General features: G+C 42.3%; 1 protein-coding gene across 1 annotated transcript in view; it reads right to left on the reverse strand.

The window, feature by feature from the left end:
* The window catches only part of Usp24 (ubiquitin specific peptidase 24), a 126,345-nt gene extending 105,764 nt beyond the window's left edge, over positions 1 to 20,581 (reverse strand). Inside the window, exon 1 of the mRNA XM_028785408.1 lies at positions 20,023 to 20,581. Within this exon, the coding sequence (XP_028641241.1) occupies positions 20,023 to 20,337 (315 nt within the window). The 5' untranslated portion in view covers positions 20,338 to 20,581. The remainder of the gene's footprint in view (positions 1 to 20,022) is intronic.
* Positions 20,582 to 20,801: the final 220 nt, after the last annotated feature.

Below are 20,801 nucleotides of genomic sequence, written 5' to 3' on the forward strand. Positions count from 1 at the left end.
AGAGGGAGAGGGAGAGGGAGGAGAGGGAGAGGGAGAGGGAGAGAGAGAAAGAACACAGATGTAATAAAGACAAATTAAAAACAGAAAGTCCCAGGTCCCTTAGACCTAAGGAAGGCATGCCTAACGAATTTCCCAGTTCCTTCCTGGACAGGTAGAAAGGCAAAGTTTCCAAAGCACCACTCCTGAACCCTGGGAACATGCTTTTACAAGGAGTGGACAAGGGATGGCTCAGTGGTTAGGAATGCTGGCTGCTCTTCTAGAGGACCCGATTTGATCCCCAGCATCCATGTGGCAAGTTCATAGCCTTCTACAACTCCAGCTCCAGGGAATCTGATGCCCTCTTCTGGTCTCCACAGAAATGAGGTATGCATGTAATCCATAGACATACATGCAGCCCACAACTCATACATGTAAAATAAAATAATTTTTAAAAAGTTTTAAAGTGCAAATAAGCTAGACATGGTGGCTCACACCTGTAGTGCCAGCAGTTGGGAAGACTAAGCCATGAGTTTCAGGCCATCCTGGTATACAAAGCGAGACCTTGCCTCAGAAACAAATCAAACCAAAAAACACAAACAAACAAGCAAACTGGAATTTATACAACATGTCCACAACAAAGATCTGGGCAAGAGAGGATTACTCATTAAAATGTGTTCTCTTCCAAAGCACTAGTAATTTTTTTTAACCAATTAAAATGCAATATAACATTCTGGATAAGAGATCATCTTATCCAGAATGGAGTTGGCATTTGTTCTTAATTTCATTTTTTAGGTAATTCCACACATTTTCTAGGTAGTTTTAATTGTGGATTCTGTCACCACCACTTGCCTTTGTGACCTTAAATAAGATCCTGAACCTTTCCTGTGTTCCTTAGCTTCCCTCAATGAGAAGGAGGGACTAGGATTAATACATAGACAACAGGCACATAACATAAAGCAGCCTGGCCTCTCTTCAGGCTGTTGGTAAGTACTTCCCCCTCAGCTGGACTGACTAGCCGTGGTATATTAAAGGCACTTCAAATGCCCCATATCTGAAGAACTAATAGTTCAGCTTAGAATCTGTTTCCTTCCTCCCTCATTCCCTCCTATGGTAGTCTGAGTAAGAATGGCTCCTACAGGATCATATATGTGAAAGTTTGGTTCCCAGATGGTAGATTATTTAGGAAGGATTAGGAGGTATGGCCTTGTTGGAGAAGGCATGTCAACAGGGGACACTTTAGTGTTTCAAACGACCAGGCCAGGCTGAGTACTGCTCTCTCTCTCTCTCTCTGCCATGAGTTTCAGGCTATCTTGCAGATCTGCTGCAAGGTCTCAAGCTACTGTTCCTTAGGCATGCTTGCGCGCCTTCCACCATGCTTCCCACCATCATGGTCATGGACTAACCCTCCAAAACTTTTAAATGCTTTTATATTATACCTTGGTTATGGTGTCTCTTCACAGCTACTAGAATAATGACTAAAACACTTCCTAATCTCTGAAAGTTTTGTGAAATTCTTCTAATCATCTGATCATCGTAAGACCTCAGAAATTTCCTCAACAGTCCTTTAACACTGCTTTAGCCGAGGACCTTCCCATGTTGCTTAGACTGATACGACGTTTATATAAGTGCCATGCCTTAGACTTATGCCCCTCTCCCTACACAAACTGCTTACCTGTCTTACTTAGGGTCTCTAGTACTGAGATAAAACCATGACCAAAGCGCTTGGGAGGAAAGGTTTTATTTATTTGGCTTACACAGTCCATTGAGGGAAGCCAAGGTAGGAAGCTGGAAGCAAGAGCTGGAGCAGAGGCCAAGAAGGAATACTGTTCGCTGTCTTGCTCCCTGTGGTTTGCTCAGCCTGCTTTTTATACACTCCAGGATCTCCTGTCCAGGGGTGGTACCTCCCACAGTAGGTGAGCTCCCCTATATCAATCATTAATCAATAAAATGCCCCACAAGCTTGCCTAGAGAGAAGTCTGATGGACAGAACTCCTCACGTTGAGATTCCCTCTTTCCAGATATGTCTTAGCTTTGTGACAAAAAGACAAAATACACACACACCAAAAAACTGAGCCCACCATTCTCTTCCATTTCCTACCTCTGTTGCTGACAGGAACCTAAGAAGAAAAGCTTATTTCTTGCACTGGATACATGCTCTTTCCCATGATAACACTCACCCACCCTCTGCTCCAGCCCCTGTAGCACAAGGTCCTGTCACAAAAGCATGCATATCAGGGATGGTCTTCCCTCTACCCAGAATGTCTACATTCAATTAGAAAGCCCTTTCTCAGCCTAAGAAATGTCTACTCCCACAAAGCCACTTCAAGAGTCATCTCTTCCAAATTTCCAATATGCTTCCAAACAAAGTAATGTCCTCTGTCTTCTATTTTTACATGGCATTAACATTCAGCATTTTCTGAAAGCTGTGAGTAACACACAACAGGTTCTGACTTTGAAGCCTAGAGAAAACAATTAGATAAGAGATTCTAATTTCTTGTAAGGAACATGTTACTCTAGGGTGCTATGTAAAAACATGAGGGAACCACTCAGCTTTTAAAAAGAAGAAAATTTGTTGTACCCCCCCCAAAAGCATACTACATGAACAAATCTTGAGGCTAAATGAACTAAGCCAGTCACAGAAGACTAGCACTGTATGATTCTCCTTGTAAGTAGTATCTAAAGGAATCAAACACAGAAATAGAGGAGAATAGTGTTTGCCAGAGGCTAGTGAGTGCAAAGTATCTCAACAGGTATGTAGCATAAGATTTGTGTAACACAAAGAAGTTCTAGAGATCTGTTTCATAACCTTATGAACATACTTAGCATCACTAAAACACACTTTAAAAAAGGGATTCCCTGCAATCACAGTTGAAGACAGCCTATTACATGAAATTATATATAAGCCAAATCCCAGCACAAAACTACCTCACTGTAATTGTATACTACGGTTAGATACTCGTCCTTATCAGGCCTGATCCATCAGCAATATTTAACTCTGCTGCTCCCTGGCTCCTCCTTGAAAGCATTCCATTACTGGGTTCTAGGACAGAGCCCTTGCCTAGTTCCTCATCATCCAGTGTCTAGACTGAGCACCTTGGAATCCAGTTTTGAGACCACTTCTCTGGCTGGTTTTGTATGTCATCTTGACACAAGTTAGAGGCATCACAGAGAAAGGAGTCTCAGTTGAGGAAATGCCTCCATGAGATCCAGCTGTAAGGTATTTTCTTAATTAGTAATCAATGGGAGAGAGTCCTGCTCTTTGTGGGTGGTGCCATTCCAGGGCTGGTGGTCCCGGTTCTGTAAGAAAGTAAGCTGAGCAAACCAGTAAGCAGCACCCTTCCATGGGCTCTGCATCAGCTCCTGCTTCCCAGTTCCTGCCCTGCTTGAATTCCTGTCCTGACTTCCTCAAATGGTGGGCTATGATCTGGAAGTATATGCCAAATAAACCCTTTCCTCCCCAACTTGCTTTTTGGTCATGGCATTTCACTGCAGCCTTAGAAACCCTGATTAAGACACCAACACTTAATGCCTGTGCTCGGAGTCCAATCTAATGCTGTCTTCCCATCCTGTTTGCACCATTACCTCTCTAAACACCTTTTTACAAGTTGAATTACCCCACTCCCCAAAAACCTGCACACCAAATAGTAAGACAAGGTCAGGTGATGCTGAGCTTTGGAATACATCTCTGAGAAATCTTGGTGGTTTGTTCTTAATTGTTGTTTACATCCTATCATCCCTGTGGAGTAATACTGCCCTGTTGATAATGCACATCCCAGTGGCTCTAAGTGCCACTTCTGAGCAGAAGGCTTCCACTTTGGCTATGGTACAGCCCTTCTCTGGACTCCAATCCTCAATCCGACTCCCTTTCTGATCTTACTTGAATATCCAACAGGCATCTCCCAATCCTTCCTATTCAACTATGTTTCCTTGTTTAAAATCTTCAACTCCTTCATTTTTCTTCCCAAAGGTGAGGAGCTGACCTCCTCCCGATACTCCCCCCTCCCTCCTTCATTAAACCTCAACAATATTCGCTTCTGTGCTGTGCTTCAAACACTCCGGCCCTGTTCTTACCTCAAGTCTCTGCACGAGGTGTTCCTTTCACTGAAAGATCAAACGGCTCGACCCACTGCTTTTTAGATAAAAGTTACACTGGAGCATAAACCTTTATCTAGTTACTTTCACAGGACAACAGTAGAGCCGAGTAGAGACACAGAGACTTTATGGCTCGCTAGCTTTAAGTGTTTACTATGAGGTTCTACAGAGCACAATTCTCCTATCAACAGGTAGTGCCTTCAGCTTCTTCAGATCTTTGTTCAGACATGACCTCCTCCATGAAGCCTGCCCTGAACAATCTATTTTAAAAGCACCCTGCCCTTGTCATGCCCACATACTCAGTCTAGTTAGCTGCCTCCACCTTCTCCTGCAGTACTTAAAATCATGCAACTTTCTATATTCTACTTATTTATCTTGTTTGATTGAAAACTATTTTGTTTTACCTATATTTATTTGCGTCTTCCCTGGACTACATACAATATAAGGGTTTCACCAGAGAGAATGTCTTTTTGTTGCACTATCTAAGGTAGTCACAGAAACAAAGATGCTCCATAAATACTTGATGGCGGACTGAGGGACTGTTAGGCAAAAATCAAGAGAAGGGAAGGGATCCTGGGCACAGAGAACTCTGTGTACTCAGGCAATTCAGAGTGACGCATTTAAATCACATTTCCTATCTTCCTAATATCAAGTTAGGAGCTGTTTGAAGCCATGTACTTGGGCATCTGGTGCCTCCTATCAGGCTATGTTACACAACAGAAGGAGATGTGTCTTGTCCATTCAGTTTCCAGTGTCTATACTCTGATACCCAGATCCTCACATAGCCTCTCCAGGACACCCCAGAACGTCTGCATAAACAAGTCTAGCACCCAAGGGCTTAGGTCACTCTGGCACTGCCTGTTCCCTCTTTACAGATGAATTTTTAATTAAAACCTATCTCAGAATAATTCTAATACCTATCTGAGCACAATAAAATGTTTCTCCAAACTTCACTTACTAACTTGTAAGAGAAACATGCCATTCATTTCTTTGCTTCTAACTACAAAAGTTTTTGTGATCATTGAGTAAGATCATTTTCCATTATGAACAAGAATTCTCCAGTTCTGTGTGTGTGTGTGTGTGTGTGTGTGTGTGTGTGTGTAAGAGAGAGAGAGAGAGAGACGGGGGGGCGGGAGAGGGCGGGACGGAGAGAAGGAGAGAGGGAGAGAGGGAGAGAGAGATGGGAGTTGGGAGGGGATAGGGAGGGGGAAGGAGAAAATGCCCTGAAAACCCAAATTCCAAATGAACAAGAGTGAAGTGATATACCTTAAGAGGTTATTTACACAAATATTTCACTTATAGGAATATAAATCCATTAAAAGTTTCTTTATATTATTCCTTTTAGAAAGAGACTCAATCTTCATTCAAGCAATGCATTCTAATTTGCCTTAATGTTTACAGCTGTCAGATAACTCATTTGTAAGAAAATGATGCAAAAGTGAGACCTGAGGACACTGGTGAGTACAACACAAAGGAGAAAGCAAGGCCCTATGGTTTCTGGTGTGGAGAGAACACAGGCCTGCAAGTCCAGAAGTGTAGTGTTACCCCAGTCAGAGAAGCTTCTCTTCACAGTGGGTGACAGCCACTGCAGACTCATACCCGGCAAGTGCTGAGAAAAAGTGACTGGTGAGAAGAAAATTGCGGAGAGTGGGTGGAGATAATGCAGGACCAGAGGACAGAGAGACAGCTGTAAAGGGCTGTCTTCTGGACACAGCACTGCTGCTGCACTCCTGAATGTTACCCACTGACAATCCATCCATGATGGGGTCCATCAACACTCCAGCACAAATGGGGGAGGGGCGCATGAGTACTGCCTCTCCCTGAGGAGCCACTGGTAACTGCTGGTTGCTAGGGGATAGGGGTTCATTCCCCACATCAACCACATGAATGAATGTGGTTCATTCAACCACAGTTAAGATGCCCTTGATCCAATAAATGTTCACCTATGCTTCATACAATCCTAACTTATCAATGGATCTCAAACACCAACAACAAAAGCAGCCAAACACACAAAGAAACAAAAGACATGAAAATGAGAAGGGAGCTTGTTGGGAAGGAGGGACTCCATAGGAATAAGATAGCTAAGAAGGAGATAAGGCATTATATACATGTATGAAATTGACAAAAAATAAAACATTAAAGACACAAACCAACAAACATGGGGTAAAGTCTTACTTTTGATGGAAATTTCCTAACCCTGGCTCAAATGATATTTTAGGCTGGATATTTATTTGTTGGAAAAACTGTATACAAAGGATGATTAAAACTGTGAATTCTGATAGTCAAGAAAACTCTTAGAGATTGCCAAAATCAAGCTGAAAGTACTGGCACATACCACTGTGCTGAGTTTATGTGGTCCTGGGTTAGTCCAGAGCTCCTTTCAGACTAGGCAAGCACTCTACCAACTGAATCACATCCTCTGCCCTCCTGGTTTAATTGTACAGTAGAATGTTTTCTCTTTCTTCACCAGAAATCATAATCTCTGCAAATAATCTCCTTACTAAAGTCTCAACTCCTTCTAAAAATGAAGATTGTTTTTAAAGCATCTATTGTGTGTGTTCTTTCCTATGTACAATGCTGTTCTATGAGCTAAAGAAAAACATAAAGCAAAGGAAGTGGTACAAAATACCTAAGATCAAATTTAATGCATTAAGGCCAAAACTGGTTCATTATTAAAATACTGGCAAGAGTTCAAGACATTCGTTTCCACAAAGTGTAATGGAAAGAAAACACCCTAACAGGAATCTGCTCAAAGACTCCCAAAATGTAGATGACAGAGCTGATCCCGTGCCTCTAGCTCCATCCCCAAATACCACCACAGTGAGCTGGTCTCCCAGGAGTGCCGACACACCTGAGAGCACAGGTAACACCACCACGATTTAGATGGCCTTCAGCAACTGTTTAAAGTTTTCAACAACCAGCTTGGTCTACATAGAGAGTTCCAGAACAGACAGAACTACACAGCTAGACCTTGTCTCCAAAAATAGATGTTTAAGCAACATAACTTTAGGGGATTATGTGATACACATGAATGGAACAAATACTTCAAAATAGTGATGGCAAAAAATAAAAACAAACAACAGCAAGATCCAGAGCAGCTTCTTTCATTCAACTTATTAACTCAAATATTAAACGCTACCTTATATCTTAGGGAAAATACAGAAGACCTACCCAGTCCTCAAAGCACTCCCAGTTTAGTATGAGTGAAAAATAATAGTATCAATATATGGGGAAAATGTCACAACATGTAAGAGTTTCTATTCTAATCCAAGAAGGGACTTCCAGCAAGGGGCAGGGAGAAGGAATAAGAGGCTATGTAATGGAAGGTTACACGATGAAGCCTTAACTGACAACTATTAATAAAGTGATTAACAGCACATTGGGTATGTTAGCCTTTGAGGTCTTACAGGGCTTGTGGAGCTGAAATAAGAATGTTCCTAACCTACCACCAACCACAAGGCTGTTAAGTCTACTTTGTAGAGAATGGACAAGTGCAGGGTCAAACCAACAACACTAGCAATGTCATGGATTAACTCTTAAGGTCAGTCAATCAACCCAGCAAGAGCAGAAAAAGAAGGCGGTAAGGGAGGTCAGACAGGAGAAAAGCCTTTTGCACAGACAAGGAATCATAATGCGATGTCATGGTTTAAAGCTGACTCTCTAAAGTATCCTCTAAGAGTTCACTAATTTGCAGTTTTATTTCTGCAGTTATTAACATACTGAATCTAGGTCAAATGTTTTAAACATGCTAATACTGTTCCAAGTTATCTTTCAAAATGCTTCATTTCAAAACTACAAATGTACACAATCTCCCAGATGGTATTTTTGATACGCTCTATGTTTAATATATAGACAACAAAAGCGCAGTTTAAAAGAACTGAAGGAGACAAATCTGAGCAGTTGTAAGCCAGGCTACGTACTGGCCCAGGACCGTGCAGCGTATTTCCAAGTACTCAGTGCCCATGCTGACTGCACACACTCAGGCAGGGCCCAGGAGTGCTTAAGTGATAGATTGACACAGCACCTTGGGAAGTGACAGCAACTACTTAGCCGCCTCCTCCTCCCCAACACCACAGGAATTACAGACAGAAAGAAGGAAGCAAGGGAAGGGGGTAGCTCCATAGTAACTTTGACCTTCTAACCCGAACAATATTTAACAAAGGGAATCATGTTGACTAAACACAGAAACTTTGTGAGGAAGGGTATATTTAAGATGACCTACAGTCAAGTACTTCAAGTTACAAAGAAATACACGGCTGTGCAGTCAGCTCTAATACTCAAGAGGCTACAGCAGGAGGATTGCTGCAAACTGAAGGCCAGCCTAGCCTTCAGAGGCCTTCTCTCAAGCATACAAAGTTGAGTGTGATGGTGCAGATTTTAATCCCAATATGTGGGAGGCTGAGGCAGGAGGATTATTGTACACTTGAGGTCAGCCTGAACCACAGAGCAAGGCCTTGTCTTTAAAAAAAAAAAAAAAGAGAGAGAGAGAGAAGACATTTTTTAAAGTAAACAATATTCACCCAAAGAGGCAGGAGGAAAACATTTTTTTTTTCTTGATTGTGATAATGAGCCAAAAGTCACTGTGGCTAAGTGACAAGATTTGACACACCAAGATCTGTATGGTTCCTTCCAGCCCTGAGACAAATCTTCTATTTTAATCTCTAAAGTTATAATATGAAACTTTATTTGCTGGAATAAGGGAAGGAATGGAAGAAAATAGCTCTGTGGAGAAGTCTTCTGTTTTGTAAGGAATATCTTGTTATGTAGCCTTGATACTTCTCTCCAGATTATAATCACTATGTACTGGGTGAACAAGAAATAACGTTGCATCATTTCTGCCCTTGACCCTTAGTGAATGCTTAGAATTCCTTTACTACAGACCTGTTCTAGATGTTAACCAAATAAAGCTCAGAGTGATGAAAAGCAAATAGGACTTGCTTGCCATCCACTACTGACGCTTGTGGGCCTCTCTGCACACATTTTGTAAACTACTGTTTTTATGGTACTAAGGTATATATTTGGCCTGCATCACTTCAATAGGAACTGAGTGCTAGCTACTCACCAAATACATAGCATTCTGTCATAAACAAATAACACTTGTTTGTGTGTGTAAGACTGAAGCAGCAATGATCTGTTGCTACTATAATTCACCAGAACATCTCAAAATGAGGCATGAACCATAAGAAGTAAATTATGCAAAATGAAAATAACATTGTCAAATTATTACTTTGGTTAGCATTCCAACATAAAACATACCACAGAAATCAGAAGAGGACGACTAAGCCAGAGCCTCACTTTAAGTGGCCTCTACAGAGGCTTTCATTCACAGGTCTGCTGCCATGCCTCTCCAGCAAGTCTTCCAAATATTACCAACATTCATCCAGCTCTAAACGACTTCTTTGTATTACCAAGGACTTTTGAGATCAAAGATTAGTTCCTATCCAGATGTGATGGCTTATACCTCTAATACCTAACACCTGGGAAGGTAGGTACGTGGATCACAATATGAGAACCCATCTTTAAGAAAAACAAAACAAACAACAATTAGGCAATGGTCATGCACTCTGGGAGAGAGGCAGGTGGATCTCTGAGTTCAAGATCAGCATGTTCTACACAGTAAGTTCCAGGTCAGTCAGGGCTACATAAGTCCTGTCTATATAAAAAATAAACTGCTTTATTTTATTAGATTTATGATTTTAGAAAAAAATAAATAAATGGCACTATTCTTAAGACAGTAAAGAAAATATCAACCCATGAATATGAAACATTCAACAAATAAGTAAATAAAATTCTGTACATGGCAATAAAAAAATTTCTCTTAAAATATTTGATTCCTGGCAATGGATACCACTGTAGATAAATTATAATCACAAAAAATTCTAAGGCACTATCCAAATTCTTTATAAATCTACATTTCTTCATACTTATCTCACAATTTTAAAGTCTCCAGCTTCTAAAAATCAAATATAGCTTATTACACTTTGAATATAAAAAAAATCTACTAGGCTCAAGGCTGTAATAAAGAAGTGTGGTGGTTAATTCTATGGTCAACTTGATTGGATTAAGAAATGTCTAGGGCACAAGGGAAGCATAGCTGTGTTTGTGGTGCAACTAAAGAGAGCCTGGCCTGGATATGGGCAACAGCGTCCCTGGCTGAGGTCTGCAGCTGAAAACAAAAATAGGAGAAAAGCAGCTCTGTCCTTTTCTCTGCCTCCTAATTTGTTCAGATAAAAAGCTGTGGGTCCCCCACCCCCACCCCGCCGTCATCCCCACTGCCATGCCTTCCTTACAAGACAGACTATGTCCTTTCCAATCCTGAGATAAAATAAATCCTTCTTCCTTTAAGCTGCCTTTGTCAGGTCTCCATTACAGCAATGAAGGGGACGGACTATGTCTAATTTCTTCATCCTTATATCTGTTCTCAATATCTACCTCAGTGCCTAGCATACACAGTAAGTTCTTGACAAAAAATGGCCAATCTGAATGGCTAGTCTTAGTGAACAGGCATTAACTATTTTGCTGTTCTAATATTTCAGTATAATATGTGTTGTTTATCAATTGGATGTGATCTAAACCACTATCTAATATACATCTACAGTTTTTATTCAGAGAACTCTTTCCATTTAATAAAAATAATGGTAATAGCTGTTCTGCTGTTTTAAGAATTGACATTCACTGTATGTAAAGGACTGAAAGAATCAGGTGATTGGAATCCTAAAAACTGCAGACAGACTGGACCCTTCCAATGACCTAACAAGTCTAACACTGCTAGGGGACACAGGAACACAGAAAGGCTGCTAACTGTGCTGTCAGTGTCTACCTGTGATCCTCCTTAATCTATTCTTTACCTTAAAACAAACCTCTTAAGATAGCTGTTTCAAAATACAGTCCCAGCCCTTTCAAAAGCTGCCTGGTAGATCAGACTGAGCTCAAGCAGAACATACAGCAGTAATTGGGATAACAAAATGCTGAGATACTGGGGAAGGACACGTGAGGGCAAGCACAGAAAAGCGGTGGGCAGAGCAGGAAGACAAACTGAAAATGCTGCCCACACTCAGGCTCAGCAGGATAAATCCCATGGAATCACAGTTTTCTTATGGTCAGGAATAACAACAAAGCAAATACTGGAAACCAAATGTTTCTAGCTTTTGTAAGATAGTTCCTGTGACAGCTTACTGTCAACTTGACTAGATCTACAATCAACTAAAGGTAAGTTGCTTGGCATGCCTGTGAGGTGTTATGAACTATCTAAAGGGGGATGACGGCCTCCATATATGGCAGCAGAGATAAGAGCACAAGAAGAAGAAAACTGCTTTGTATACCCTTGCTTTCACTCCTGTGAGTCCATCAGCACTCCTTCCTGGTAACAGAGCCAGCTTCCTGGGTCTCCCAAAACAGAATGAAGACCAATAGCACTCCAGGACTCCACCAGCCTTCAATGCCAGAGCGAGACTGAGTCTATTCTAGCATTACAGTCTCTCAGCCTCGCCAGTGAGACAGCCACTGCTGTACTACACAGACTATACTGTCTGTGTAAGCCAATCTAATACAGTCACACTCACACACGCACACAGAGACACATAGCTATCACCTAGACTATATATCATATATATATATATATATATATATATATATATATATATATATGTAAGATAAAAACCAAGAAAAGCTTTTTATACTTAATTTTCCTCAGAAGTCATTTGAGTAATTTTACAGTCTCTTTAAAAACTGTTAAGTGCTTTAGACTTTTTAACTACTTGCATTTTAATGGGCAGACAGTAAAGTTTGTCTGTGTTTTAATGTTTATTTACATTTAATAAAAGTTATAGGCCATTAAAGGCTCATCAAAGAAAAATTTAATTCAAAAAAATCAGCCTAATTGACCGAAGATAACAGTATATAAATATTTTACTATTAGCTTATTTTAAATATTACATACATATATTTATATGTTCAGTGGTTTGAATAGGTATGGTCCCCATAGATACCATACCATAATAGGGATTGGTATTATTAGGAGATATAGTCTTGTTGAAGTAAGTGTAGCCTTTTTAGGGGAAGTGTGTCACTATGGAGGTGGGCTTTGAGGTCCTACATACACAAGCTACGGGCCAGTGTGATAGTCTCCTTTGCTGCCTAGGTATTAAGAGTTAGAACTCTTGGCTCATCTACCGCCACGTCTGCCTGAAAGCTTCCAGACATGATGATAATAGACTAAACCTCTGAAACTATAAACTGTGCCAATTAAGTGTTTGCCTTTGTAAGAGTTGCCTTGGTCATGGTATCTCCTCACACAGTAAAACCTTAAGACAATAAATAAACATGGTTGGTTGTACAGCTTTTAACTTCTCAAATGGGTCAATAAATGAATGAAAATTAAAACTGGGCATGGTGGTACACACCTATAACCTCAGCACTTGGGAGGTAAAAACAGGAGCATCAAGAATTCAAGGCTAGCCTGAGTTACAGAGCAAGTCTGAGGCCTGCCTGAGTACCTCAGCTACATGGGACCCTTTCTCCAAATGGAGTGAGGAAAGGAAAAGGAGAAGGTGAGAAAAAAAAGCCATAAATTGTCCAAGTTGCATGCATGCATGGATGTGTGTGTGTGTGTGTGTGTGTGTGTGTGCGCACACACACACGAATGCGTAAGAGAGGTTGACATCAGGTGTCTTTCTCAGTCACTCTCTACCCTCCATCAAATGTTATGAGGCAGAGCCTCTCACTAACCCTGGAGCTCACCTACTCGGCCAGTGAGCTTCAGGGATCTATCTGCCTATTTCTGCTTTCCATACTGACTTTACATGATGTGCTAGCTAATTTAATGTCAACTTCAAACAAGCTAGAATTATCTAAAAGGAGAAAACCTCAAATGAGAAAATACCTCCATAAGATCTGGCTGTAAAGCATTTTTTTAAAATTAGTAATTGATGTGGGAGGGTACAACCCATTGTGGGTGGCGACATCCCTGGACAGGTGGTCCTGAGTTCTTTAAGAAAGCAGGCTGAGCAAGTCATGAAGAGCAAGCCAGACCTCCAGGTTCCTGTCCTGCTGGAGTTCCTGCCCTCACTGCTTTTGATGGTGATGAACGCTGTATGGAATGTGAGTAAAATTAATCCTATCCTTCCCAAGTTGCTTTTGGTCATGATGTTTCAAAACAGTAAGAGAAACCCTAACTAAAACATATGGGTTCTAGGAATGTAAGCTCAGGTCTTCATGATTTCATGGTTATTAGTGACTCTTGATAAAAACACTATGACCAAGACAACTTACAGAACAGTATTTGGGCTCACTGTTCCAGAGGTGAGAGTCTGGGGTGGCGTGGAGGCACGGCAGCAAGCAGCCGGAACGGTGGCTGGAGCAGGATGCTGAAGCTCACATTTTTTATCTTAAGTGCAAAGCAGGGTGTGTTGATTTGAACTAAGATTTATTTTTATTTTATGCAAATGTGTGTTTTGTCTGCATGATTGTGTTTAAACCACATGCATCCCTGGTGACCACAGAGAGAGGAAGAGAGTGTTAGATGCCCTGGAAGTAGAGTTAAGTACAGCTGTTTTTAAGTTACCATGTGAGTGCTGAGGACTGCTCTAAACCACTAAGCCATCTCTCCAGGCCCATAACCCAAAACTCAGTTAAAATAGATTACATATTTCCAATCCTTTTCAACAAAGCACACTGAAATGTCCTTTGGCTTGTGACATCATTATAAATGCAAACATTCTCTTAGGATTATCATGCACATAAAGGTGTTTCAAATTATCCTGTAAAAACTTAACTAGCCTGCTTTTAAGGTTTCCGTTCTCCTATAACTAAGGGACTACAGACAGTTCTTACTACAGTCCAAGGTACCTACTTCTTAGAACAAACCACTTCATGTGAAAACTATGTTTAAACATAGGGCCAGGAACAAGAGGAGGTAACAGAATACCTCTGTCATAAAGGCAAGGCGGGAAACAAGCTGGATGGCAGCTTTGCCTATCCTCTCAGCACTCTAGAAGAGGAGACTGCACAGAGGGTTGGAGGCTAGCCTGAGCTACATGAAACCCTGTCTCAAAAGTAAAAACCAAAAAGTCATTCATATAAATACCTCCAATAAAGAGAAAGGGGAACTATTTCTATGAGCAGTAGAGGGTGAGGTACAGCAAGAAGAAAAGAGGAGGGCAGTGAGGGAGCAAAGAAGCACAAAGTATAATGGTGTCTGTTTGTGAAAATATCATGAAGGAATCAAAAAACAGATAAATGAAACAATAAAGCTTAAACACAGATGAGTAAATCTATGTGCTTTAGTGTAGTACATTTCTTTGGTATTCCAAATATGAAAAATTTCCTAGAAAACTTACCTCTGGCTTTGAAAGAGTCTATTAAGCCTTTTTTGACGCTTTCTTATTAAAACTGAAAATTTTCAGTGCTGAAAAGGAAGCTTGGCAGTTAAAACTATGCGCTGCTCTTACAGAGAAACTGTAACTCCACTGTCACAGGATCTACCATGCTCCTGCAGTGTTAGAGCCTGCTCTTTGCAGGCTCCTGCATTTATGTGTACACACACACACACATACACACTAATATTTGAGAAGTAACCCTAAAAACTATGTAAGTACACTGATATATTTTCCTATTAAAAGTTGAAACCTTACAAGGCCTGGTGGCACAGGCCTTGAATTCTAGCACTGAAGAGGCAGAGGCAAGAGGATCTCTATGAGTTTGAGGCCAGCCTGGTCTACATAGTGAACTGTAGGCCAATCAGAGCTACATAAAGAGACCCTGGCTTTACACAAAAACAGAAAAACAGGGGAGAAAAAAAATCCTGAAATCTTCTCTTCAAACTATCAAAGCAGTACAATGCAAAGTATTACAATAGTTATTCTTCTAATATTGAAACTGATTTCAATTCCTAACCTAATAAACTATATGATTCTGTCACGGTCTACCATGATAAACAGACTAAACGCACAAGACACCCAGAAGGAAGTTCCTTACACCAATTACAAATATTCTAAAAGCAAGTGAGGGTCAGCAAGCCAGCTCAGCAGGTAAAACCCAGATCGATAAAGCAGAAGCCTCATGAGCTGGGTTCAATTGCCAGAACCCACATAATCAGCTGGTACTCCTGCAGAGGACCCAGGGTTGGTTTCCACCTGGTGGTTCACAATCATCTGTAACTCCAATTCCAAGGGATATGGTACCTTTTTTTTGGCCTCTGTGGGCACCAGGTACACAAGCCATGCCTATAAGTACAGGCAAGTGACAATTTTTTTCATGTGTAATTCATACATGAAATAAAAATGAATAAAATTTTTTTAAGCTGGATGTGGTAATATACATTTGTAATCTTTGAATTCTGCAGGATTCAAAGGCAGAGACAAGCGAATCTCTCAGAGGCTCATGGGCCAGCCAGCCTGAGGTACTCAGTTCAGCAAAAGAATCAAGAGACTACCTCAACAAGGTGTGGGCAAAAAACAGAATCTCAGACACAAACACACAGACACAGATAGATAGACAGACAGACAGACAGACACACACACACCAACAAATAAACAAATAATTGAAAAAATCTTGAAAGAAAATGAGAGCATAAACAAAAAGTGAGAATCCAGTCCTTCCATGTACTCACTCAAACATTCCTCCAGGAACTCCACAGTGACCACAGAGAAACGTTTACTTCAAAACCCAGGCTCTCCTGAGTCACCTCTTAGACTCTTTATTTTTATTTCATCTACTTTCAACTGATCTGAGAATTTTTTTTTCCTCAAACCTTTACATGATTTTTTTAAATGTATCAAATCATAGTAAAGCAAACTACAGATCATATATTCAAATCACTGTTAACTAAAAGGTATACTCACTTGATATTAATACTAAAACATACTAAGACATATATTTTAGGAAAAAAAATGATTTTACTATAAGCCTCACTTACAGCTGGGTAAGGAAAAGAAGTGGAACAAATGAAAAGAACTACCTATCAATGTGACTGTAATTCCCACGTGTCTTACAGGTACTAGATGGCAGGACCAACTTAACCTGAAAAACAAAGCCAAGCAAAGCAAGGAATTCTTGCAAATACTTCTGACATAATACTACCAAAGGAATGTCACATTCAATAAAAACAAAACATGAAATTCACACTTACTTGTCTAATCAGAATATGAAATCATATTTCAGAGAATATTAATGAATAGAACTAGACAGCTAAGAAAAGTTAATTTTTTTAGTCACTGTAAAACTCCTTTCAAAACCCTTTATTTTAACATTCACTAAAGGCAAACTTTAAAAGGGAAAGGTATACTTCATAATTGTTAAAATTTCTAAGCTGTCAAGGATACCTGGTCAGAGTTCTAGACTCTCTGGGCAAGACTACAAGGACCAACTCCAGAGCTCTGTGGAGAGCGGCTCTCAGCAGTGGCCAAAGGAGCACAGGGTTTGCTTTGGCCACAGTAAAGGCTTCCCACAGTGGGGATTTTAAAGCTCAGGAGAAGTAATTTAGAGCACTTGTGAGATATCACACTCTTTAATAATAGAACAGACTACCTATGTGCCATGGAATAGTTCTGGAGTAATGCCATTCATTCCAAATCAAAATCAGAAGGATTCTTAAGAGTCCCTTCCAGACCCAAAGACCAAGAACCACTTCTACACCCACATCCAACAATACCAGCAAGAAAAAAACAGCTTCCTTTGCAAGGCAATACCTTTACTTAATTGAAGACCATTACGAAGGTTTTCTATAGTCTGTGTGTTTTATGGGCTATCTGGGTCTCTCTAAATGCAATCCTTTTGCTCTTACTGAAATGCAACTTTAACTTTTCAAATTTTTTAATTTTTAAAGCAAGTTCTAATGACAGAAGGGCCCCAAATCACCAAACTGATTCTAGCTACATGACCTTGGTAAGTCACTTCATATAAAACGAGAGCCTGAAAGTAAGATCATTAGAATGTAAACTGTCCTTTTGGCCACTCTACCCCTGCCAATGGGATAGAGAGGGCATGAAATATTTATGATTGACAGAATCATTGCTGTCCCAAAATACATATATACAATATAACCATTTTAAAATCATTTTTCTGTCACATTTTTTTTAATCCATGTGCTAAGGACATAACCCAGGGCTCCAGGTACACTAAACATATTCTACCACTAAGCTGGTATCCCCTGCCTCAAAAACTCATTTTTCGTCTCAAAAAAAAAAAAAAAATTCTAAAGGACCCTGAAAATAAGATATCCTATGCAGAAAGCAGACATGCATGTATTTTAAGATCAGTTCGCTTTCAGAGTTAGGGGTAAATCAGACCTAGCTGGCACTTGTCACTGTGTTCTCTAGTTGTCTCCCTTGGACTCATTACCACACTGTTTCTTTTTCCTATGAAAGGGAAGCATTCTACTAGCTGCCTCTGTAGAGATAACTTCCCTTTGGGGCCTGAAAGGCCACTTCTATAAAACAAGGGAACTCAACTAAGAATTAATTTCTAAAGTCTGTGTTTTTTTTTTTTTTTTAAAAAAAAAAAGATTCTGCTTTCATTCTGCCCACTAATGTAGCCCTGATAGAGCACTCACCATCCTAGACTCAGAGAGTAGCCTCATGAGTCACCTCTTTCCAAACTCTTTACCTTTCCTTGCCATCTACACTGGACCAAACGAATTTAATCCTAAAACTATTCATGGACAAAGCTAAAAGCACTCTGGCTTTTGATGCCAATGCAAGAGACCTGATTGGAATGTAGGTTCTACTACTAACTGCACACCTAAAACGGTGATGCAGTGACTACTTTACTGAGGATTAGTACAATGTACCAACAGCTAACTCACAGCCTGACATGCCTTTCAGAAGCCCCAGTTTCATGGGTGCCATACGTGATGACTTTTAAAACTGTTAAAAGATTCTTACCACACTCCTGGTGGAGTGTACCCTGCCAGCATAGAGTAACCAACACAACCCTGATCAGCCCTCTTGAAGTCTATTTAGTAATAGTACAGCCTCCCGAAGCCCCAAGCCACATGTCAGGGGAAATGAGGGCTAGACTTTCTTTTAAAAGATAGATTCTACGGATTTTCTTGAAAGCAGACTTCTCAGTCTGCTGTTCAAAAGAAACCACTCCAGATTGCTCCAACTTAAATGTAAGGGAAGTAAGCTAATGCTGAGGTGCCACAAGCATTTTAACTTACTTTGATTTTCAACCATAGGAGATTAAAAGCAGGAATAGAAAATAAAATCTCTCACATACTAAAAACACACTGAGCTGTGTAGACGAGTATAAACATGTTCAGAAGAAGTGATAGTTTTCTTCTAGATTTCTAAATAGACCAAAACTGACAAGAACGGGGAGGAGCGATGGGAGCTGGTCTCTTAAGATATCACACTTTAAGAACCATCAATTTAAGACCAGGTGGTGGTGGCACAGGCCTTTAACCCCAGCACTAGGAACAGAGAAGCTGGCAAACCTCTGAGTTCGAGGTCAGCCTGGTCTTTCAGGACAATCAGGACGACACAGAGAAACCCTGTCTCAAAAAACTCAAACAAAATACAGAATTTTTAAAAATCCCCAAAGGAGGACCAACAGCGTTTACTTTCCCTACCAGTGAAGGACACAGCTGAGCTACTGGTTAACAGTGGGCTTCTAGCTGGAGTATGTAGTCAAACACCAGACTGAGAACTGCTGCAAACACAGTTACAGCACAGAACACTGCTCAGGGGGGAAAAAAATCAGGTGTCTCAGCTTAGAAATTGCCCAAATTAATTTCTCTAAAAACACAAGCCTACTTACTAATTTGAGATCTGTGCTGTTCTGTAGCCAGACTAAGCCAAGCTGCTATCTTGGACCCTAAAATACACTATCCGAAGAAAAGTACAAAAAATCCTGCCACGGGCTGCCATTTTCCTGCAAATTAATCACAAGCACTATGGCTCTGGGTGATTCTTCCTTGTTTTGGCAAGCGTGTCAGCCTCTCCCATGTTCTTTGCTCACAGTGTAAACCAAACACTAAAAGGCATAGTTTCACTACTTAAGATCTGCGCTATGGCCGAACGCACTAGACTCCCTTCTCTGGACTCCAGTCCCATTTACTTCTCCTCTCTAGTCTATGCCCCCGCCTCCATGTTAACGTCTCTAAGGCTACACCCCTTTCCTCCGTCTAATTTCTCCTCTTCAGTGACCATACTCTCCCTATCCAGGCCGTGTCCCAGCTTCGACCTGCCATTCCTGATCTCATCGCTGTCTGGTCCTTCCTTTGCTCCGATTCCTGCCCATTCCACTACTTGTCCTAATACCTGACCTTAGTCAAGCCCATCCTCCCAACCCAGACATTAAAACAGCCAAACCTGCTCCCGTACCTTGTATTCATTCCTACCATTCCTGGTCCTGTCTAGGCCCTTCCTCATTTTAGACCCTGTCCTCTTTCTAACGGTTGGCTTAAAAACCTAAACCCTACTTCTAACCCCAGTAGTCCCCCCGTGTGACCTGGCAAAGGCCTCTACTCTGGCAGGCCTATAACAAGCACTATTTCCGACTCTGAATTGGTACCTATCCCAATCTCTCACTGAAATCTACTGTCACAAATACTCTGGTCCACTGGGACCTCAGTTTTGACATCTGATACTCATGTCCTTCCCATTTCCCAAGCCACGCAAATTTGGAAATGTGGACCCTCCTCCCTACCCTTCCAGGGATTTCTGCCCACTGCATAGACTCAGCAGGTAGCCTATGAGACCCTGCCACAGCTCAGCACTGTATACATAACTCCAGACAGGAATATTCCTCCCCCAAGGACCTTCTCCCCATATGACCCTAGTCTAGTGACCCCGATCTCTGACCAGAGCCGGTGTTCTATTATCTCTGTGCCCCGAGTTTCATTACAGCCCCCGCCCAAGAGTCCCGCTGCGAGCAGGGCAGGCTACGCTCCCTGTCCAGGGGACTCCAGCGCGGCGGCCTCTCAGGAGAGGTTAGGGCAACCCCACTCACCTCCGCGTCCACCACCTCGTGGTAGGCGGGTGGGGGATCGAAGCCGCCACCACCTCCAGTGCTCCCGCCGCGGGAAGGCCCGCTGCCCTCTCCGCCGCCGTCGCCCCGTGGGCCGCCGCCCGGCCCCGGACTGGGGCCGCCGCTATCCATGGGCTCGTAGCCGCCGTAGTCGAGGCCGGGCCGCTCGTTGGTGAGCAGCGCCACGGCCTCGTTGATGTCGTTCTTGGCAAGGCGCAGGGCCTTGCGGATGGTGGCCGGGTCCGAGAAGCCCATGCACAGCAGCGTGGTCATGTGCTGCTCCTCCTCCGATTCCATGGCTCGGGCCTCGAAGCCGCGCTGGCCAGCGTGCGGCGAAGCTGCGGCTCCCGGGCCTGGCGGGCCGTGCCGCGTTGCCTTGGCGCCAGCCCCGTGCCCGGGAGAGCCCCTGCGCTCCTGCCCGGTGCGCTCCGCGGCCGCCGGGCCAGGGTTAGGTGCGCGCGTGGGCGCCGCGAGCCGAGCTGGGGTGGTGGGGCGCTCAGGCGCAGCCGGCCGGCCCAGCCCTGCGCGCCGCCATGTTGGCCTGCTCCTCCTCTTCGCGGGGCCGCGCCTCCGGTCCCGGAAGCAGCACAAGCGGCGCTCCGGTGGCCGTCCTCGGGCTCCGGCTGCGCGGAGCGGTGTGTGTGTGATTCTCCGAGACCGGGGCCAGGGAGGGGCGTGCGCGGAGCGTGTGTGAGGTGAGAGGCCGTGGCGCATAGAGCGAGCACGAGAGTCCTCCGCCCGCGCCTCCCGCCCACCCCTTC

Source organism: Grammomys surdaster, unplaced genomic scaffold (genome assembly GCF_004785775.1).
Source record: "Grammomys surdaster isolate TR1022 unplaced genomic scaffold, NIH_TR_1.0 100, whole genome shotgun sequence".
Taxonomy (NCBI): Eukaryota; Metazoa; Chordata; class Mammalia; order Rodentia; family Muridae; genus Grammomys; species Grammomys surdaster.